At 39.1% G+C, this 22,745-nt stretch overlaps 1 protein-coding gene across 12 annotated transcripts in view; it reads right to left on the bottom strand.

The window, feature by feature from the left end:
• The window catches only part of dock7 (dedicator of cytokinesis 7), a 183,674-nt gene that overhangs the window by 53,812 nt on the left and 107,117 nt on the right, over positions 1-22,745 (bottom strand). For 8 of the 12 annotated variants that reach the window (XM_072273927.1, XM_072273929.1, XM_072273915.1 and 5 more), the window contains 12 exons: positions 20,201-20,287; positions 19,314-19,409; positions 16,269-16,409; positions 15,599-15,712; positions 14,756-14,926; positions 13,824-13,963; positions 13,225-13,394; positions 5,427-5,581; positions 4,119-4,301; positions 3,574-3,709; positions 2,816-2,912; positions 232-249 (listed from right to left, as the gene is read on the bottom strand). In XM_072273927.1, coding sequence (XP_072130028.1) covers positions 232-249; positions 2,816-2,912; positions 3,574-3,709; positions 4,119-4,301; positions 5,427-5,581; positions 13,225-13,394; positions 13,824-13,963; positions 14,756-14,926; positions 15,599-15,712; positions 16,269-16,409; positions 19,314-19,409; positions 20,201-20,287 — 1,508 coding nt within the window. The remainder of the gene's footprint in view (positions 1-231; positions 250-2,815; positions 2,913-3,573; positions 3,710-4,118; positions 4,302-5,426; positions 5,582-13,224; positions 13,395-13,823; positions 13,964-14,755; positions 14,927-15,598; positions 15,713-16,268; positions 16,410-19,313; positions 19,410-20,200; positions 20,288-22,745) is intronic. The other 4 variants (XM_072273919.1, XM_072273921.1, XM_072273924.1 and 1 more) reach the window with 1 other exon arrangement.

Here is a 22,745-nt window from a genome sequence, read left to right as displayed (position 1 = left end):
CAGGATCTTGTAATTTTGGAATTTTAGTCACAAAAATGGCTTTTGCTAATGATCTCCGGAAAAAATAATTATTCACCCTCACACACACAACAAACACACAGTATGTATATATCAAGCAGATGTGTGCACAAAACAGAACTTAATCTCATCCCAGCTGTAAATCAATGTTTTAAGTGTTTCATCCACGTTATGCTGAAGCAGGGACAGTAGCAGCAGCCAGTGTTACCATACCTGACAGATTTCTGGCTTCTTTAACAAACAGCACATGTGAAGAAATAATTATAGCTGTGGGTTAGGACACAGGCAGTGAGAAAAATAAGAGCAATCTAAACAACCAAGAATACGATACCAGCCTCACACCTAGTAACACAGCTGACTCAGCTGGTTAAAGCCACTACCTTTGGGTACTGAGCCATTCAGACTAGGCAGATACCATATTCCATCCTTAGCTTCAATGAGTCAGTAAATCAGTCAGAGCAGAAACTCTGCATACTATCACTGGATTAACAGGGGATTTCAAATATATCAAAAACAGCATAAAAGCATTTGGTCTGTTCAGCAAGTCCAATCACAGAGTCTTTCTTACAAATATCCCCTTTCACCCTCCAACAATGTTTGCCATCCCCTCCTGACCCCATACCTTCAGAACAGAGGGCATTACCTAAGTGATCCACAGACCTAAGGCACTTGACAAGACCTGCATGGGAGGCTGGTCAAGAAGGTTCAGTCACTCGGCATTCAGGGTGAAGTAGTAAATTCAATTAGACATTGGCTCTGTGGAAGAAGCCAGGGAGTGGTCTTAGAGAGCTGCCTCTCTGACTGGAGGCCTGTGACTCGTGATGTGCCACAGGAATCGGTGCTGGGTCCTTTGTTATTTGTCAATTATATCAATGGACTGGATGATAATGTGGTTAACTGGATCAGCAAATTTGCAGAAGGCACCAAGATTGGGGGTGTGGTGGACAGTGAGGAAGACTATCATGGCTTGCAACGGGATCTACATCAGCTGGAAAAATGGACTGAAAAATGGCAGATGGAATTTAATGCAGACAAGAGAGAGGTATTGCACTTCAATAGGACCAACCAGGGTAGGTCTTACACAGTGCACACAGTGAACGGTCGGAAGTGTGTGGTAGAACAAAGGGACTTGGGGATAAAGGTACACAATTCGTTGAAAGTGGTGCAACAGGTAGACAGGGTCGTAAAGAAAGCTTTTGGCACATTAGCCTTCATAAATTAATGTATTCAGTACAGGAGATGGGATGTTATGTTGAATTTGTATAAGACATTAGTGAGGCCTAATTTGGAGAATTGTATGTAGTTTTGGTCAGCTACCTACAGGAAAAATGTAAACAAGTTTGAAGGAGTACAGGGAAAATTTACGAGGACGTTGCCAGGTCTGGAAGATCTGAGTTATAAGGAAAGATTGAATAGGTTAGGACTGTATTCTTTGAAACGTAGAAAATTGAGAGGAGTTTTGATAAAGGTATACAAAATTATGAGTATAGATAAGGTAAATGCAAGCAGGCTTTTTCCACTGAGGTTGTATGGGACTACAAGCAGAGGTCATTGGATAAGGATAAAAGGTGAGAAATTTAAGGGGAACTTGAAGGGAAACTTCTTCACTCAATGGGCCGTGACACTGTGGAAAGAGCTGTGGAGCTTGATTTCAACATTTAAAAGAAGTTTCGATAGATACATGGATAGTAGGGATATGGAAGGCTATGGTTTTGGTGCAGTTCAATGGGAGTTTAAATGGTTTTTGGCATGAACTAGATGGGCTGAATGGCCTGTTTCTGTGTCGTACTTCTTTAAGACTCTATGGCCTAAGCACTATTGTGTAATGAATCCTGGTGGATTGTGAGTACCCATGAATGCCATGTAAAAAGCACAGCAACTATTGTTTCATTTAGCTAAACAGCCTTCTGACACATATATAAGAATGGTACATAGATAAGGGATTGGGCGGAGGGAACTGCAGACACTTGGGGAGTGCCATTTTAGCATGAATCAATGATTTTAAGAGAGAGGAAAAGTAAAGGGTCACAGTGTCTGTTGGAAGTATCCCACAAAATTAAACAATTTTATCTGGAAAAAGAACTACTATAATGCTAAAATATAATTCTTGGCTGGTACTTTCTATTCAGATTCTACATTGCATCCATATTGTTTATTAGAAATTAAACATAGAGTTTGGAGGGTTATATAAGTCGCCATGTGTCCAAGTCTAATCTTTCCCTGACTTGTCGTTATTGTATCGTCATTTTTACAAAAGAGTTGACTTGCACTAGAATGAAGTGAAAATACAGGATTTTTTTGTTGCAAGTTCTCCTTACTTGTCTTGGCTATTGAGAATCGTTGGTGTTCCTTGCATAAAACTACCTACAAAATAAAGAGCACTTCGACAGAAGTGCAGTGAAAGTACTCTCCATATGTACTGAAATGGAACGTTAAATCGTGGAGTAGAGATATTTCACTTGGCTGTGGTAGTGTTTAAATCAAATGATCTCTTGCCCTACCAAATCCACAGGGGTCTCTTAACCAGACGGACCAAATTACCTGTGCAATGCAATTCAGACTATCTTCTGGATACAGTGCTGGCTCACATAGTTAAATATCAGAGTCAATGCTCTCATCCAGCACTAGAAATCTGTTGAAACAGGTACCACTAGAAATAAATGGTTTAGGATTAACAACTGTTGTATGTATCGTCCATCTATCCTTAATCTCCATTTTTACAAACTATAATGGCAACAATTCAATATGACATCTCTTCATCCTTTTTACAATATTAACCGCAATATACTTAACGCACTTATCAAGCTTTTCACTGTTCTGACGCCAGTGGGTCATATCTTTCCTCCACCGCAGATTTTCTTGACTTCCAAATGCACTCCCAGATGGACTTCGCTCTGCATATGAAGCATAGAACATTAAAGGAACTTGCTTGTAGTTGATACTTACAGGGATATAGCATACCGTTAGAAGTACCTTTTTAATACCTTCTTAAAAATGTGTTCATCACCTCTGCATTGTCAGGATTATACAACTATAAAGATAGAACCATTATTTATAGGGATTTTTTTTAATGTACTGCTCTTGCAAAACAACAAATTTCACAATGAATGTCGATGATAATATACCTGATTCTAATTCTGAGATGTGGATAGGTTAACTGGTTACTGTAAATTACCCCACTGAGTAAGTTAATGGCAAAAGGAATCAGAGGGAGTTGATGGGCAGAATATGTCGAGGGAAATGAAGGGAGGCGAAATAGGGCCCGTGAGATTGATCCCAGGAAATGGGATGGACCCAACAGAGGAGGCTATGGCATCCAGATTGAATCGACAATGTTAGAATTTTATTAAGCAAGCGTAAAGCATGGTAGAAGAAGATGATATGAAATACCAAATGTTGTGATACATATCCTAAAGCTTACTGTAAATGACCATAATCCATGTGAAGTGATGTGTGACTGGAGGAAGGTGCCAAGAGCACACTAACAGTAGAGACTGAGATCTTATAAACATACAGTTGAAATCACAGTGGGACGGGTGAACAGACTGAATATACCTAGTTGGCCTCTGCTGCGCCGAACCATTTCCTGCCGGGCTCCAATGCTCCCCAGAATTGCTTCTTCAAGTTTTGCTTTCATGTCTTTTGATTTTTTGAATGTGAGGCTGTTCATTCGCTCAAACGCTTTCTTGCCCTGTTACATTTGGCACAAAATAGACAGCTTAGCAACTTTTAAAGCTGGCATATACAAACATGATGGTATTTCTTTTATGTGGGATGAAATTCACCTCATCTCTCCAATACCCTGCCGCCAAGATAGCAATACACATTCGTGAGAACAGACATGAATGTTTGGAGGACATTTGACTATAGAGAAATTTTTTTAAAAGCCCAATTTTGTCCTCTTCTGACATATACAAACATAAAGAAAAAAAAAATCACAACAGTAGTAAAAGAGCAGGATTCATAGCTCTGCATTAACCTGTCACAGAGATATAGTGAAACCAAGTTTAAAATCATTATCACTGTTTCCTGGCTGATTAAATGTTTGGTCTACACAAACATCAACAAAATAAGAAATTTAGCGATTTTGACTACTATACCTTGTACTCGTAACAGGACACACAAAGATACATCAAGTCCAACAAGCGGTTTAGTTGAAGGACAGAGAGATCCGCAAACCACTTCTGCAAAATCACACCATCTGCGTTCTTCAAAACCCAGAGAAGACAAATCAGCAAACTGCGGCTTGATTCTGCAGAGAAAGTTGTGTACTGCCGTCCACTCTAAACCAAATAAAAATTAAGACTTGATTATTTGAACTTTAACTTTGTGCCTTCAAACAATTACTGACATTCAAAGTTATTGTAGAATATTTACTTTCTCCATGGGCTACGTTGGCACCACAGGCATGCTGACACTTGTGGGCCACGGACGCTGCCCGACCTGCTGAGTTCCTCCAGCGTGTTGTGCGTGACACTTGTGGGCTGTATTGGTCATTGACACAAACAACATGTTTCCCTGTATATCTCCATGTGTATGTGACAAATAAAGCTAATCTAAAATCATTCTTCTGTCATTCTTACATGAGGTTCATGGATACTCTAAGTTTTCCACCTGCAACAGCCTGATCTTTCAGCCTTTTCTCCTTTAAGCTGGAAGGTCTGTGTTCCACCCCACTCAAGATTTCTGCACATAATCCAGACTGATATCTGAGTGCCGTAGGGAGGGAGTTTTGCAGTCATGGTGCTCTCCATTGCATTGGAAAGTCTGTGTTCCACCGCACTCAAGATTTCTGCACATAATCCAGACGGATATTTGAATGCCGTCAAGAGGGAGTTTTGCAGTCATGGTGCTCTCTATTTCTGCACATAATCTAGGTTGATATCTGAGTGCCGTCGAGAGGGAGCTTTGAAGTCATGGTGCTCTCTATTGCATTGGCTGCTCAAACCTGCCCACCTCCTCAACTGAACATAAAGCATGAGGAGCTTCCCCAACATCCTGGCTCAAATCAATCTCGTAGCTTATGTGCTTAAAACAAATGATTTGATTATTTATCCTACTGTTGGCTATGAAACTTTGGTCTGCAAATTAGCTGCCACATCCCCTCACTTGAAAGCTACTGTATTTAATAGACTGCAAAGTGCTTCAGATCAGAAAAGGTGTTGCAAGTACATTGTTGTACTTGTCTTTCTTTGTAGTCCTCTGTGACTATATTAAAATCGATCCTTCCTTGATTCTTTTATGTCAAAACTGTGAAGTCCTTTAAATTCAGGATTCCTTCCTGATGAAGTATAAAAACTTGCAAATCTTAGTTAACTATTGACATATCCAACTTTTGCTTCTATTTCTTCTCAATAAGCCACAGACTCTCATTTAAACCCTTAAGAAATAAGGAAGGTTTGCCTTACCCCGGATGCCAGCAGGAAACTGCTCGGTCGAGAAAGCTGAGGGACAGATGCTCCTGCAATTGCCATGGCAACAGTTTGATTGATCATATTACTACTCTCGGTCTCATAATCATCCACAGTTACAACATTAGGGCGTCCGCGTTGATTTTGAGATTCTTGAAAGAAGCAGGTAGAGCAGAAGAAGAAGGAAAAAAATATTATCTTAGATGATGCTTAAAATGTTATCATCAAATAGTTAATTCTCAAATAAAACTTACTTCTTGGTTATATGGATTTATATTTTCTGAAACAGTTACTCTCCACGTAAGGTGGTTTTAGGACTCAAAATACAGTTTACTTTTTGTGAAATGTCTATAATTACTTCAGTTAGTAAATTAAGAAAGTGCTATAGAAACATGATTAGATAGGTATTTAAATCCAAGGTTCTTGTAGAATGCAGAAATAGAGGCACAAAACATGTTGCTTCACAATCGTTTTATTAAGAGTTGATAGAACAAATGAAAGTTGAAACAGATGGTGATGCAGGGTGTATTAGTTCAGAGACAAAGAAACAAAAATGGCACCTCCCATAAAACAGCTTTTTTTATATTACTGAGATAAGAAAAATTCAATTCAAATCTGTAGATAAGAGACAACCAAGTAGAAGTCTCTCACTCAATGTTGCAGTACCAAGCTAACCAATGAGAAAGCACTTATTTAAGTCATGGAGAACAAAGAAACTTCCAGAGCTTTCCAGAATTACACTTCGTATAATCACTACAAGCATATTAAGCTGTTATACACATAAGAGCTATTTAAAATACAAGCAGATAATTGTTAAACTGCAAAGAAAATAACATTTAAACAGTCTATATTAACAGATCCAATAGTAGATTGTTTTACATCAGACCGATTCACCAGCTCAACATCACCAGGTAAGAATCACTTGTGCGATCAAATGCTCTTCCCAACAACCTAATGCCGCTTGTAAGTAGACTCTGCAACCTACTGAATGGATTACGATTGATTCATTTATCACCCTATTTAAAATTCTGATGCTCAAAGTATAATATTTGATAAGCAAAATTCTGTTGATGCTGGAAGTCAGAAATAAAAACAAACTGCAGAAAATACTCAGCAGGGCAGGTACACCCAAAGACTGAGAAAAATGGAGCTACATTTCATTAGGACTGGACTTTCTTTAACCCCAAGATAAGGGATCTCTGCCAAGGGAACAATTTCCAATCTTTTGTCAACATTGCTCAATATTTTTCCATGGATTAGTTGTAAATCCATCTAATAATGCTTGCTCTCCTCTCATAATGGCATTAACTTCAGCCTTGGAAGAGTATCCCACAAGTGGCCAGTGTATCATATATTTTATTTCCAATCGGTGAATCTGGCTTCTCATGGACAATCTCAAGACAACTATAAATGGAACTGAGAACTATCTCCCAGCAATTCATCTCCCATACGAGAAAGACTTCTGTATAAATCCAGGTTGGATTTGGACACAGATGTAAGAGGACAGTTTAAGAAAACAAAAGAGCCAGGGAGGTTGAAGACAGGATGCAAGGCAGAGCAACCAAATGAGAGCACAAAATAGAAATCATAATGATAAAAATGTATCTAACATTGAAAAGAGTGGAAGTCACACAGAAAGAGGCAGAATAAGAATTCATAACTTGTTGAAAAAAGAAAATCTTACATTTTTGTGAATATCAAAGGAATTCCACATTGTACACCACCTATTTTGTTGACCATTAAATACTTTCTGCCACAATACAGCAGTGCATCTCCCAAAATGCCCTGAGCATTAGATCCTTTGCAAGTAATCAATGTTTGAAGCTGTTTTTCCTCAAAAACATGACATTTATTAAATCACCGAATTAAACACTTTTTAAGATGAAACTTAAAAAGTTAGAAGGTAAATCAGACACGATGATGGGGAAAATTTATTTTGGCTAAATGAGTTTGGTTGGAATTGTGATCTTTCTTATCTATATCCATCTTTTGATTTTATTGCATTTGCAATTAATTTCATACCTTGCTTATTTTCTTTCATCTAACTTAGCATCTACTTCTAACAGTGTTCACACTCACAATATTTCCTGATGTTTTTTTTCTGGCTGCATTACAACCTGGTATGGAAACACCAATGCCTTTGGGTGGAAAATCTACAAAACATAGTGAATTCAGCCCAGTACATCACAGGTAAAACCCTCCCAACAACTGAGCACATCTACATGAAACACTGCCGTAGAAAAGCAGCATCCATCATTAAAGATCCTCACCACCCGGGCCATGCTCTTTTCTCACTGCTGCTATCAGGTAGAAAGGTACAGGTGACTCAGAACTCACACCACCAAGTTCAAGAACAGTTACTATCCCTCAACCATCAGACTTTTGAACAAAAGGGGATAACTGCACTTATTTAAGGACTCTTTTATTCTGTTTATTTATTTATTATCTGCATTTACACAGTTTATCAGTTCCTGATGTTTACAGTTACTGTTCTATAAATTTGCTAAATAGGTAGTGTTGCCAAAGAGAAAATGGTGCCAAAAGGATTGGTAGAGATAACAGCAAATTAGAAGTTCCTGAACCCGACTAAACTGAAGGAAAGTACAAGGTGGTGTAGGTCGGCATTACAGTGCTCATAAGTAAGCATAAGAAGTGCACTAAAAAAGTTCACTTCTGCAGGGTTTAACCATGTTAGAGAATGACACCGTGGCAATAAAAGAGGACCACTGTTAGTTTTAATGGATCTAAGTATTCCTGGATATAAAGTGTTCAGACAAGAAAAAGGAAAGAAAGTAGGGTGACGGAAAATGTCACGGTGTAAAACATGCATGTGAAGAATAGGAGGATAACTGAAGGCAGGGACAAAAGAGGAAATATGTGACTGGAGATGGATGAGCTAGGGGAGGTTCTTAATGAGCTAGGGGAGGTTCTTCAGTATTCACCAGAGAGGGACCTTAATGAATCTGAGGACAGCATAAAACAGGTTGGAATACGTCAGCTTCAAGAAAAAGCATGTGCTGGAACTTCTGAAAAACATTAGGATAGATAAGTCCCCGGGACCAGGTGGGATATACCTCAGGTGAAACGAGGGAAGCAATGCTATGTCACTGGCGATTATTTTTGTGTTCTCACTGGCCACAGGAATAGTACCAGAAGATTAGAGGGTGACAAGCTTTACTCCTTTGTTCAAGAAAGCCAATAGGGATAATCCTGGGGATTATAGACCAGTGAGTTTTATGTCAGTGATGGGCAAAGTACTGGAGAGGATTCTTAGAGATTTACAAGCATTTAGAGAAGCATAATCTGAGGAAGGATAGACAGCATTGCTTTGTGAGGGCAGGTTGTGCCTCACAAGCCTGGTTAAATTCTTTGAGGAAGGACAAAACAAATTGATGAAGATAGAGCAGTGGATGTGGTGTATATCAATTTTAGTACGACATTTGACAAGGTTCTCCATGGTAAGCTCATTTAGAAAGTCAGGAGGCAGGGGATACTAGGAAATTTGGCTGCATGGTGTCAGAATTGACGCCCACAGAAGGCAGAGAGTGGTAGGAGACGGAGCACATTCTGCCTAGAGGTCAGTGACCTGTGGTGTTCCAGAAGAACCTGTTCTTAGATCCCTGTTCTTTGTGATTTTTGTAAAAATAGTTTAGTAAGTTTGTAGAAGACACACAGGATGGTTGTGTTGTGGATAGCGTAGAACGTTGTCATAGGTTACAACGAGACACTGAAAGGATATAGAACTAGGCAGAGAAGTTCAATCCAGAAAAGTGTGTAGTGATACTCTTTGGAAAATTGAACTTCAAGACAAGAGTATGGGGTTAGTGGCAGGATTCTTTGCAGTGTGGAGGAACAGAGGGATGTTAATGTTTACACAGATCCCTCCAGGGTACCACACAAGTTGCTGGGTGGTTAAGGAAGAGTATAGTGTGGGTGCAGTGGCGATTTTCTAGGATCCTGCCTGTATTAAAGAGCATACCTTATGAGGGAAGGTTGAGTAAGCTACTGGTTTTCCCTTTGGAATGAAGGAGAATGAGAGATGTCTTGATAGGGGTGTATAAAATGATAAGGGGCATAGATAGACTGTTCACCAGAGACTTTTTCCCAGGGCGTAAATAGCTAATACAAGGGGGCAAATTTTTAAAGTGATTGGAGAAAGTATAGAGATATCTGAGGTAGGTTTTTGTTTTCTTTTTTTTCCTCACACAGAGTATGGTGGGTGTGTGGAACATGCTGCCTGGGTGATGGTTGAGGCAGATATATTAGAGGCATTTAAGAGACTCCTGTATAGGCACATGGAAAAGTTTGGGCATACCTGGTTAAAATTTCTGTTTGTGTGAATAGCTAAGCCAGTAAAAGATGACCTGATTTCCAAAAGGCATAAAGTTGAAGATGACATATTTCTTTAATATTTTAAGCAAGATTACTTTTTTATTTCCATCTTATATAGTTTCAAAATAACAAAAATGGAAAAGGGCCCGAAGCAAAAGTTTGGGCACCCTACATGCGTCAGTACTTAGTAACACCCCCTTTGGCAAGTATCACAACTTGTAAATGCTTTCTGTAGCCAGCAAAGAGTCCTTCAATTCTTGTTTGGGGGATTTTCACCCATTCTTCCTTGCAAAAGGCTTCTAGTTCTGTGAGATTCTTAGGCCGTCTTGCATGCGCTGCTCTTTTGAGGTCTATCCACAGATGTTCGATGATGTTTAGGTCAGGGGACTGTGAAGGCCATGGCAAAACCTTCAGCTTGCGCCTCTTGAGGTAGTCCATTGTGGATTTTGAGGTGTGTTTAGGATCATTATCCTGTTGTAGAAGCCGTTCTCCTTTCATCTTCAGCTTTTTTAGACGGTGTGATGTTTGCTTCCAGAATTTGCTGGTATTTAACTGAATTCATTCTTCCCTCTACCAGTGAAATGTTCCCCGTGCCACTGGCTGCAACACAAGCCCAAAGCATTATTGATCCATCCCCGTGCTTAACAGTTGGAGAGATGTTCTTTTCATGAAATTCTGCACCCTTTTCTCTCCAAACATACCTTTGCTCATTGCAGCCAAAAAGTTCTATTTTAACCTCATCAGTCCACAGGACTTGTTTCCAAAATGCATCAGGCTTGTTTACATGTTCCTTTGCAAACTCCTGACGCTGAATTTTGTGGTGAGGATGCAGGAAAGGTTTTCTTCTGATGACTCTTCCATGAAGGTCATATTTCTGCAGGTGTTGCTGCACAGTAGAACAGTGCACCACCACTCCAGAGTCTGCTAAATCTTCCTGAAGGTCTTTTGCAGTCAAACAGGGGTTTTGATTTGCCTTTCTACCAATCCTACGAGCAGTTCTCTGGGAAAGTTTTCTTGGTCTTCCAGACCTCAACTTGACCTCCACCATTCCTGTTAACTACCATTTGTTAATTACATTATGAACTGAGCAAATGGCTACCTGAAAACGCTTTGCTAACTTCTTATAGCCATCTCCTGCTTTGTGGGAATCATTTATTTAAATTTTCAGAGTGCTAGGCAGCTGCTTAGAGGAGCCTATGGCTGCTGATTGTTGGGACAAGGTTTGAGGAGTCAGGGTATTTATAAAGCTTTGAAATTTGAATCACCTGGCCTTCCCTAACGATGACTGTGAACAAGCCATAGCCCTAACAAGCTAATTAAGGTCTGAAACCTTGGTAGAAGCTATCTGAGAGTTCAAATCTCTTGGGGTGCCCTAACTTTTGCATGGTGCTCTTTTCCTTTTTTTCCCACTCTAAAATTGTACAAAACAAAAGTAATACACTAATCTTGCTTAAACAGGAACTCTGCAGATGCTGGAAATTCAAGCAACACACATCAAAGTTGCTGGTGAACGCAGCAGGCCAGGCAGCATCTGTAGGAAGAGGTGCAGTCGACGTTTCAGGCCGAGACCCTTCGTCAGGACTAACTGAAGGAAGAGTGAGTAAGGGATTTGAAAGTTGGAGGGGGAGGGGGAGATCCAAAATGATAGGAGAAGACAGGAGGGAGATCAGTGGGGAGGGATGGGGGGGACGAATGGACAAGGGAGTTGTGTAGGGAGCGATCCCTGCGGAATGCAGAGAGAGGGGGGGAGGGAAAGATGTGCTTAGTGGTGGGATCCCATTGGAGGTGGCGGAAGTTACGGAGAATAATATGTTGGACCCGGAGGCTGGTGGGGTGGTAGGTGAGGACCAGGGGAACCCTATTCCTAGTGGGGTGGCGGGAGGATGGAGTGAGAGCAGATGTACGTGAAATGGGGGAGATGCGTTTAAGAGCAGAGTTGATAGTGGAGGAAGGGAAGCCCCTTTCTTTAAAAAAGGAAGACATCTCCCTCGTCCTAGATTGAAAAGCCTCATCCTGAGAGCAGATGTGGCGGAGACAGAGGAATTGCGAGAAGGGGATGGCGTTTTTGCAAGACACAGGGTGAGAAGAGGAATAGTCCAGATAGCTGTGAGAGTCAGTAGGCTTATAGTAGACATCAGTGGATAAGCTGTCTCCAGAGACAGAGACAAAAAGATCTAGAAAAGGGAGGGAGGTGTCGGAAATGGACCAGGTAAACTTGAGGGCAGGGTGAAAGTTGGAGGCAAAGTTAATAAAGTCAACGAGTTCTGCATGCGTGCAGGAAGCAGCACCAATGCAGTCGTCGATGTAGCGAAGGAAAAGTGGGGCACAGATACCAGAATAGACACGGAACATAGATTGTTCCACAAACCCAACAAAAAGGCAGGCATAGCTAGGACCCATACGGGTGCCCATAGCTACACCTTTAGTTTGGAGGAAGTGGGAGGAGCCAAAGGAGAAATTATTAAGAGTAAGGACTAATTCTGATAGACGGAGCAGAGTGGTGGTAGAGGGGAACTGATTAGGTCTGGAATCCAAAAAGAAGCGTAGAGCTTTGAGACCTTCCTGATGGGGGATGGAAAAATGGACCGAGTCCCAAGCTTTACAACTAGAGCACTGAGTACAAGTGAACAGAAATCTCAGTGGAGCTTTATAAAACGCTGGTTCAGCTCAGCTGGAGTGCTGTGCCCATTTCTGGTTATCTCATTTTAAGAAAGATGTGAAGTCTTGGAGGGGGAATAAGCAGAAGAAATTTGATGAAATAATTCCAGTGAAGAGGGAGTTCAGTCATATGGATGGACTGGAGAAGCCAGTGTTGTTCTCTGCAGAACAGAGGACATTGTGAGAGAATCCATTGTAATGATTTAAAATGAAAACGGGGGGATAAAGACATTCCGATTGGTGGAAGAATGTTGAATGTACATTACTGGCAAAAGAACCAAAAAGAACTTGAGGCAATCTTTTCTAAGGAGTTCACTGAACTGTTCCCACACCTACGGACTCATTTTCATGGACTCTTCATGTAATGTTCTCGATATCTATGGCTTATTATTTATTATTTCTTTTTTTGTATTTGCACAATTTGTTGTCTTTTGCAAACTCGTTGTTTATCCATCCTGTTGGTGCGGTCTTTCATTGATTCTATTACAGTTATTGGATTTATTGAGTATGCCCGCAAGAAAATGAATCTCAGGGTTGTAAACTTTTTAAGTGTTTAAGAGTCTAGAATGCACTATAGCAAATGCAGGTTTCAAAGGGAGCTGGAAAAATACTTGAGAGGAATAAAATGCGGTGCAATAGGGAAAAGGCAAGAAACCAACTGGAATACTCTTAATAGCCCTATCACATGCGCCAAGGACTGGAAGAAATCCTTGTGCATTTGAAATTCAAACAGCTCTTTTTTTGTATCAAAGATCCAAAGATGTTCCCTGCAGTTACAAAGCGAAACAACAGAAGATTAAATTACCTGTGAAATCATACAGCTGTGGTACAGTCTCCATAATTATGCCAATCAGTGGCAAGTATAACATTGCCACACGAGCTTTCACTTCTGGATCAGCATACCGAGGATCTGAATCATGACTCGACAGCAAGTTATGAACAACACTGACCACCTTCTTGTGTAATCCAAACAAGCTGTAAAAAAAAATTAGATTAGTGGGAAAGATCACCTAAAACACAGTGGTCCAATGAAGAGACAGATTTGTTACAGAGGCAGGTATGCCATTATGCAAAATTATAAATACATTATCATACAAATATCACTTCCAAAATAAGCTTGAAATTTGGAGTTTCAGGAATGAAATAGAACATGCAATCATAACAAGATGCCATTTATTAGTACTGGCAGTTGAGGATGAATTTCACCTGAGTCAGGAAAGGCTTGATATATACCAATAATCTAAGTCCTTCCAAAGTACTAGGTCTGGAACTTAGTACAGAAACAAAATTGTACACCACTCTTCTATTGCTCCCAACAAAAGATATTTGCTTTGACACATGTAGTTACATGTAAGAGTAAACTTTCTGCAAACAAGTTGTGGACATGTATCTTTTCCAACTCACCCCTCCGCCTCTGGGTCTAGAATAAGTGCTAACTCAGTGAGCACAAGTCCTGCTAGATAATGCTGTTGGCGGAATGGCATTGATAGCTCAAACATATTTGCAATCTTCTGGTCTTGAACAATTGTAGAAAATCCAGAGCTCTGGGAAAGAAACGCAACAGAATGAATTAAAAGCAGAAAGGTTTTTCAGCCCTACTCATTTACTTATGACCTTCAAATAAAAAGCATTTGTCTGCCTTGTTCATTTCCACTTCTCTGAGGAATCTTTTGACCTCTCTTTTGATACAGATTGGCACCTTGCTTCTAAAATCTCAGTGTAAAATAGTTCCTTTCCTACTCTTTTAAAATCCCTTAGGTCTAACTATGTCCATTTTCATCAAATCTAGTTCACTCACTTGCTAGAAGCACTTTGTTTCTTCTTAACCGTTCCCTGTTATTTAATAATTTTGTAAAAATCTACTAAATCTCTGTGATGTTCCAAGCAAAAAAATCTACTTTCTTATAAAGCAACTCACTGAATCCATCTTTTATCTAATTTTCTCAACAGTACATCACTAAAAAGTCACACTCCCATTATATTGTAATACTTTATCCATATGAAATGCCCCTTTTAACATTTTGTGAACCTGAAATTCAAATCTCTTTACTCTTTTACATCATTCCCGCATGCAATTATTACTTTTCTTTAACTTTCAAATTTACTCCCACATTTATTCTTAATGATTTCAAACTATTTTTTGTTATCAAAGCATTTTATTATCTTCTCATTAAATATTCCTGTAGTCTACAGTATCTTTCTTATATTTAAAGGTATTGATAACAACCGCAGTTGTCTCACAGCAGAATCCTGTGAGATTCAATAATCACATCCAATAATCAATGACTGCTTTATAACAAGAAACTTTCAAATCAATTGCCAATAAAGAATTCTACCTGACTAGTTGCAGAAGATACGGAAGGGGATGGAGAGGATGGAGGCGTGAGGAGGCTGCATGGTAAATTCAGAGTGACATAATGTTCATGACTGCAGGCAATCCGCAGAAAGTCTAACCTCAGCGATACAAGCATACTTGGTGTCTGCAATGCATAAAGCTTTGAAGAAACCTGCAGAAATAAAACAGCAAAATCATTTTAAATAAAAATGATAAACTCCATCAAACTACAAACTCAAGCAATCCATATCAACAAACTTAATAATCTGTGCAACATATTATCAATGTCACCAAGAATATATTTCTATGTCTGACTGAACTTGGCTACATGTGAATTGTCTGCCATGCTTCAGCATTTGCCAGCAGTGATAGTATTTCATGGAGTAATTTTCAAATGGGAACATGAAAGGATGACTTGCTATTAAACAAATCCATCTTTTTCTTTTAGTCCAACTGCATAATATTTAAAATTCATGTTAAAATGTATTTTTAAAAAGTAATGTCTTATTTAATGGTATCTTAATAACTTAAGGCTGCTGCTCCCTGGGAAATTTGATTTTCCTTACCAAAATTTTTACTTGAATTTTTTTTTTGTTTACATACGTTAAGTAAGGTCATAGGTGTTTGAGCGTGAATATTTCCATTTCATTCCCGTAAGAACGATGAGTCAATTGGAGTAACAAATCAAATAGAATCAAAGTTAAGATCTCTTGGTTGATGTTATACGGCTTTCATGGAACAAAGAATGACTCTGTAATGTTCCTCAGACGCATAACATTGCTACCGATTTTATCCTTTAGATCTGGGGTCAAACTCCTAAGTTCAGTCACCTTCATTTTCATACCTGCTTCCAATAGGTTTTGATAAGTGAAAAGACAAAGCCACGATCCATCACCGAAAACAGGTCATTGAGAAAAAATGCAAGACTAACGTTTAGTCTCTCAATCAGTTCTATATCCTAGAAATAAAGGATTAATTAGTTACACCAGCGGTATTCTTCTGCAACTCTTAATTTAGTAAATAATAATGACAGATGACATTTCCTGAAATACAATGGAAATTTGTCACTATAAATCAGTACTGTACTCAGATAAAAAAAGAAAATTTCCTTTGATTGTCCACGATTCTTAAACTGGATTATCTGCCATTCTCATTATTCTTATTATTATTCTCAAAACGTTTCCTCTTTTTTTAAAGGCACTTCCTTATCCAACCAGTAACCAGTAGTCATCCTGTCCGATACATCTACTTAGGTTGTCTGCTCAACTGTGAAAAGCTGGGAGTGCAATCGTAACAAAATCCATATTATGTTGTTGCCTTACCTTCACCCAGAACTTGAGGTAACAATGAAAAACAAAAACTATATTTTCCTTTTCTTCCCTTTAGACTATGAACTTTCCACTGACTTAACTGAGATTGGCCAAAGAGGCACAGAACCAAGTCTGAATTTGATTCTTTCACATTCGGACATTGAAGCAACTGAATACTGAAATAAGAATGAATTGAGTCATTACCTTCTGAAATCTTGTAACTATATCACCTGCAATCATGCTAACCAGCGCAGCAATGTCGTCCATGAACCTCTCAGGAAATCGCGCTTTCCTCGGGATATCAAGTTTGTCAGAAAAATATAAATGGTGCACCATACTTTTTACCTGTTCAACAACACATTAAACATAGCATTACTCCCAGATATATTAATAATTTTAAAGGAAGAATTGTCAGGGTGCTTTCAGCCCTATACAGTGGCATGCAAAAGTTTGGGCACCCCGGTTAAAATTTCTGTCACTGTAAATAGCTAAGTGAGTATAAGATGAACTGATTGCCAAAAGGTTAAAGATGACACATTTCTTTAATATTTTAAGCAAGATTATTTTTTTATTTCCACCTTTTACAGTTTCAAAATAACAAAAAAGGAAAGGGCCCGAAGCAAAAGTTTGGGCACCCTGCATGATCAGTACTTAGTAACACCCCCTTTGGCAAGTATCGCAGCTTGTAAACGCTTTCCGTAGCCAACTAAGAGTCCTTCAATTCTTGTTTGCAGGATTTTCGCCCATTCTCCCTTGCAAAAGGCTTCTAGTTCTGTGAGACTTCTGGGCCGTCTTGCATGCATTGCTCTTTTGAGGTCTATCCACAGATTTTCGATGATGTTTAGGTCAGGGGATTGTGAGGGGAATGGCAAAACCTTCAGCTTGCGCCTCTTGAGGTAGTTCATTGTGGATTTTGAGGTGTGTTCATCATTCTGTTGCAGAAGCCATCCTCTTTTCATTTTCAGCTTTTTTATAGACAGTGTGATGTTTGCTTCCAGAATTTGCTGGTACTTAATTGGATTCATTCTTCCCTCTACCAGTGAAATGCTCCCTGTGCCACCGGCTGCAACACAAGCCCAAAGCATGATCGATCCACCCCCGTGCTTAACAGTTGGAGAGGTGTTCTTTTCATGAAATTCTGCACCCTTTTTTCTCCAAACATACCTTTGCTCATTGCGGCCAAAAAGTTCTATTTTAATTTCATCAATCCACAGGACTTGTTTCCAAAATGCATCAGGCTTGTTTAGATGTTCCTTTGAACTTTTTGAATAGAACTTTTTGGCCACCATGAGCAAAGGTATGTTTGGAGAAAAAAGGGTGAAGAATTTCATGAAAAGAACCCCTCTCCAACAGTTAAGCATGGGGTGGATCGGTCATGCTTTGGGTTTGTGTTGCAGCCAGTGGCATGGGGAACATTTCACTGGTAGAGGGAAGAATGAATTCAATTAAATACCAGCAAATTCTGGAAGCAGACATCACACCGTCTGTAAAAAAGCTGAAGATGAAAAGAGGATGGCTTCTACAACAGGATAATTATCCTAAACACACCTCAAAATCCACAATGGACTACCTCAAGGGGCTCAAGCTGAAGGTTTTGCCATGGCCCTCACGGTCCCCCAAACTAAACACCATCGAAAATCTGTGGACAGACCTCAAAAGAGCAGTGCATGCAAGACAGACCAAGAGTCTCATAGAACTAGAAGCCTTTTGCAAGGAGGAATGGGCAAAAACCCTCAAAACAAGAATTGAAAGACTCTTAGCTGGTTACAAAAAGCATTTACAAGCTGTGATACTTGCCAAAGGGGGTGTTACTAAGTACTGCCATGCAGAGTGCCCAAACTTTTGCTTCAGTCCCTTTCCCTTTTTTGTTACTTTGATACTGTGAAAGATGGAAATAAAAAAGTAATCTTGCTTAAAATATTAAAGAATGTGTCATCTTTAATTTTATGCCTTTTGGAAATCAGGTCATCTTTTATTCACTTAGCTATTCACAGTAACAGAAACTCTGACCAGGGGTGCCTAAACTTTTGCATGCCACTGTACATTGAGTGCCAAACAGCGTAATTAGAAACCTGAATTTTGGAATTATCAAAACATTACTTGGATTCAATGGTTCCTCTCTTTTGATTCTAATTCATATTTATTTACCTTACATTTTTTTCCAATTTGTTTCTTCATCAACAGCAGATCTATTTATTTTCTTCATTTCTCTACTTTCATTAACATCCCTTGAAACTTATTCTATTATTTTACTAATTTTCTGAAGGGATTGCAGAAGAAAAAAAAGTTTCTTGATAATTAAATGTGAAATAAGACAATTTCCCTACAAGCACTTTGTCAAATCCCATCACAATCTTACAAAAATCAATTGGATTGTCCTGAAGTCTTCTCAGGGCATGAATGGCCAATATAAAGGGACATAATTTTATGTAATTGAAGGAAAGTATAGGGAGGGGGATGTCAAGAGGTAGATTTTTACACAGAGAGTGGTGGGTTTATGGATGATGGTAGGGACAGTTAGAGAACATGGATGAAGGAAAATTGGAGGGCTATTTGGGAGGGAAGGTTTAGATTGATCTTAGAGCAAGTTAAAAGGTCAGCACAACATCATGGCTGCAGGGCCTGTACTATGCTGTAATGTTCTATGTTCTTTTAAAGGAAAACAGAATGCCTAAAACTAGAGGGCAAAGAATGGCAGTTGTAGGGGTTTCAGAGAAATTATCGTTTCAGCAAGAGGTTGGCTGAAATCTAGAACATACTACCTGAGAGGGGTGGTGAAAGCACAGATCCGTATATATTTAAGTATCCAGACAAGAGCTTGACTCATCAGGGCATGATAGAAAATATTATGTAAATACTGGTAAATGGGATTAGTAAAGATGGGTTCTTGATTTTCAGCATACACACGATGATCCAAAAGGCCTGTTTCCGTGCCAAATGACTAATAATCCATTTTTCAGTAATACATCTCAAAATGAGTTTCTTTTGTATATTTCATGCTCACTTTTTTACACTTGGTTGCTTAGAAGAAGTGGAACCTGAAGTGGAGTACGAATGTGAAAATTGTGGTTCAGGTGGAAGAAAGAATCAGGGGTTGTTTCAAAGCTCAGATCTGCAAAATCCAGAATACGATCTTCTCCACAAAGTTTACTTCAACTAAGAATGAACTCTTCAACACCCATGAGCAGAATTTTAAAACTTAGAGCTAGTTTTTCCACAGGGCTTTTGCTTGGCGTCTATTTCACTCACCATTAACTCAAAGAAGAACCAGGCTTGATGGATGGCAGATTCACGCACACCCCCACTGCTCACCACCCACTGCAAGGCCAGCTCCTCGTGCAATAGCTATGTTACACAAACCACACAACACAGTATGCATTAAAACTTCAACCAACATGCTATTTTTAAGTGAGGAGTAATGTATTAATGCTGCCAGATCTAAACTGGTTGCAACCAGATGGTGACTTTATTATAGAGATCAGCCATTTCACAGCAGATCCAGGATGGAACTATGATTTGAGAGGGAAAAAAATACCATGAGAGATCTACCATCCCTGTCTACCTAAAAAGTAAATTCTCCCCCTTTGCAGAGGATGGTATTTAACTGTTAAAGCTTTCTGAACAAATTTCAATCACTCTTATTGCAAACTTAAATCTCTTGGAAACCAAAACCTTCTACTACAAATGTGAAAATAGTTCAATGGAATGTCATACGAACTTTGTCACTATTAATAATTACAGTAGTTGAGTCTATCAAAGCCTATGAAATGTGGTAATATTAATAACAAGTTGTAAATGCAATGGGGTCATACAACTAGATCTCAGATTTAAAAAAAAACTATTATTATGCCTAAAGGGGTCTGCAACTTTGTATGAACTAAATCAGGCTAAGCCAAACTAGTGATTACTATAACACTCACTGTGACAACTAGGCATTGGGTAACACACAAACTGGGTATGGACACTTTAGCCCATAGATTCTGCAGAAAATTCTCCCACAAAGCCTAACTTGATCTGGGTCTGACTTGGAATCTCCTAAATTTGAAAAAGTAGAATTAGAGACGATGTTCAAGACTTCCTGGAGTACATTTATCCAACATTCCTTATGTGGCTCACACAACAGTACCGTGCGCTACCTTCTTAGTTGGCAATCGTCCCGTTAACGTTTGTAAGAAACTTGTACTCTCGGTATGCGATGACATGCGATTACTTCGATCCATAGCCTATGGAGTGGAATGAATGTTGGCAACAGATTGGTGATGGAAGACGAGGCACAAATGAACATATTAATTTCAACACACAGCAGTTGGAAGCACATAATGGCTGCAATGAAATTAAAACCTGAAGTGATTGTAGTTTCACATCCCTAACAAGGGTTATCAACGTTTATCCCTGAAAGTAAGACTACAGCAGATCAAGGCCTTAATGTGTTTAAGACCTACCATGTGTTTTACACAAAGTTGTTTTTAATTGAAAATGTTAATCATCTTTCAAAGGGGTGGAAAATCAAGGCATAGTAATTTTTGTATAAGTTCCCTACAAATACACAACCAAATACTTCTTTATCATTTTCCTTGCTTGTTCTGGGTTGAGTCTATCATCTTCTGATTAATTTTGGTGTCAATCTAATTTTATTCTTTCTCTCTCAGTTCAGCTAGATCCAATAAGCAGTATTTTTAAAAAATAAAACACACAGATAATCCTCCTTTTCTCTCACCTCCAATCCCATTTGCTGTATATCAAACTTTCTAGAACTTGCTTTAATAATACTTCTATAGTAACTAAAACACAGCAGATACTGAAAATCTGAAATAAATTCAGGAAATACTTAACACTTCACTGCCCTTCTGCTCTCACCAAACTCTTCTTAACTAAGACAAGCATTCAACAAACCATTATCTATAAGTTCTGCAATCTGCACAAAATACCCTTAATAGACACAACACCTTCCCTTCCTCTTCCAGTCTCTCAAAAAGACCAGTCTTTCTCATTCCTTGATTTGCTCCTTCACCTCCAACAACGTCCCCTTCTCACATCATTTTCTCCACTAATCATCCTCCTAGCTTCACCCAACCCTCACTCCACCTCAGCCCACTTACCTTTTTGCTGTCTGCCTCAAGTGGTCATCCACCTGTCTCTCTCATTTCCACCGCTTTCCATCCCCTACCTGCCTCCATTTGTCCGTCATCCTTCACCCCTCCTCAGTTCTCTGATCACCTACTCTAGATCTCCTCTTCATAATGGCTGCCTTTCGTCTCCATTCTCTCAGTCCTGAGCAGGGTTCGATCCATGATACTGACAATTCCTTGCTCCCAACAGCTGCTGCCCAACCCACTATGTGCCTCCAGCGAATTGTTGGTGCTCCAGATTCCATCATCTACACTTTTATGTCTCATTGTTTTCTCTTCCCCAGTTCTGACTTAAAACAATCTCATTTAAAATGCTGCCTGTTTCCAGCATTTTCTGTTTTATTTTTTCCCCAAAATTTCCAGCATCTGCATTGATTGCTTTTCAGATATGACTGGACACTTACACCCTCTCTTAGACAGTCCCTACAAGCATATGTATCACCTGAATTCCAGTGGTCTTTACTCTACCAGAGACATCCCCTTTGCCTCCATCCTTCCCCCATTTCCATAACTTAAAAACTCCATAGCTTGTTTTTCCATATTTCCTGTTCTGATGTAAAGCCATTATCCCTGAAACATTAAATGTTTCCCTTCCACTGTTGCTGTCTGACCTAGTAAGTATTTCCAGCATTTTCTGTATCTTCAGCCAAATACATTATCAATCTTTTCTCTTCCTCCTTAATTCCTTAATCCAAACCAGAACTTCTAAACTGTAAAATTTTTTGCCTGTCTCAGTTTTTACTTCCACTTACCAGGAACATATAACTTGGAAAGTCATTGTATGATGAGCAGAGTCAGCACAATTTTACTGATAGTAACATTTTTGTCAGCATAACGAGCACAACAGACAGGGAAATTGGCTGGATGTACAAGCAGTGAATTTTCAAAGACATTCCTATCAGAAATAATCCACACTCTTTCCTGCAACTCGATTTTGAGGTTTACGTCTTTTTATCTTTAACACCATCCCAAGGTCTGGTATCATCTCCTTTGGTGATAATAAAACAAGCTGCTAGCGGACAGTATTTGACCAAGGCCAACAACATAGCTTTCCTGAATTGATCCCTGTTGGTTTTCTATAGATTTGTAATCTGGAGAATATGTATATATTTAAATTCTGCAGTGGTGAGACTCTCCTAAACACACAGAGATGCTGGATAATGTGACAAAATAAATCATGCAATTTTTGTGATTTTTCCCTCAATGATGGTAATGATGACAAATGTATATGCTGCATGAGCAATGTTTAATACCCCTTGAGTTTAAATAATGTCTATTAGGCAACAATAAAATTACTCCCTTCTTTCAAGAACATGAATTAATTCCAGAAGAGCACTGTACACCACTGAAGTGAGTTAGAGAAATACCTGGAGCATTGCACACCATTTACATGAGTCAGGTTTGAGACCATGTCCCCAACAAGCACTGGTACATATACAATAAATAAAAGGCACTTGCAAGTTCAGAAAAATTTCAACATTTTGCGGAACAGCACAAGTAGACATAAATTAATTTACTGAATATACAATGAAACATATTTCAGAATTAAGTA

This window comes from Mobula birostris, chromosome 12, assembly GCF_030028105.1.
Source record: "Mobula birostris isolate sMobBir1 chromosome 12, sMobBir1.hap1, whole genome shotgun sequence".
NCBI classification, from domain to species: Eukaryota; Metazoa; Chordata; class Chondrichthyes; order Myliobatiformes; family Myliobatidae; genus Mobula; species Mobula birostris.
The sequence above is the reverse complement of the archived record's forward strand: the minus strand, read 5'-3'. Positions and strand labels throughout refer to the sequence as shown.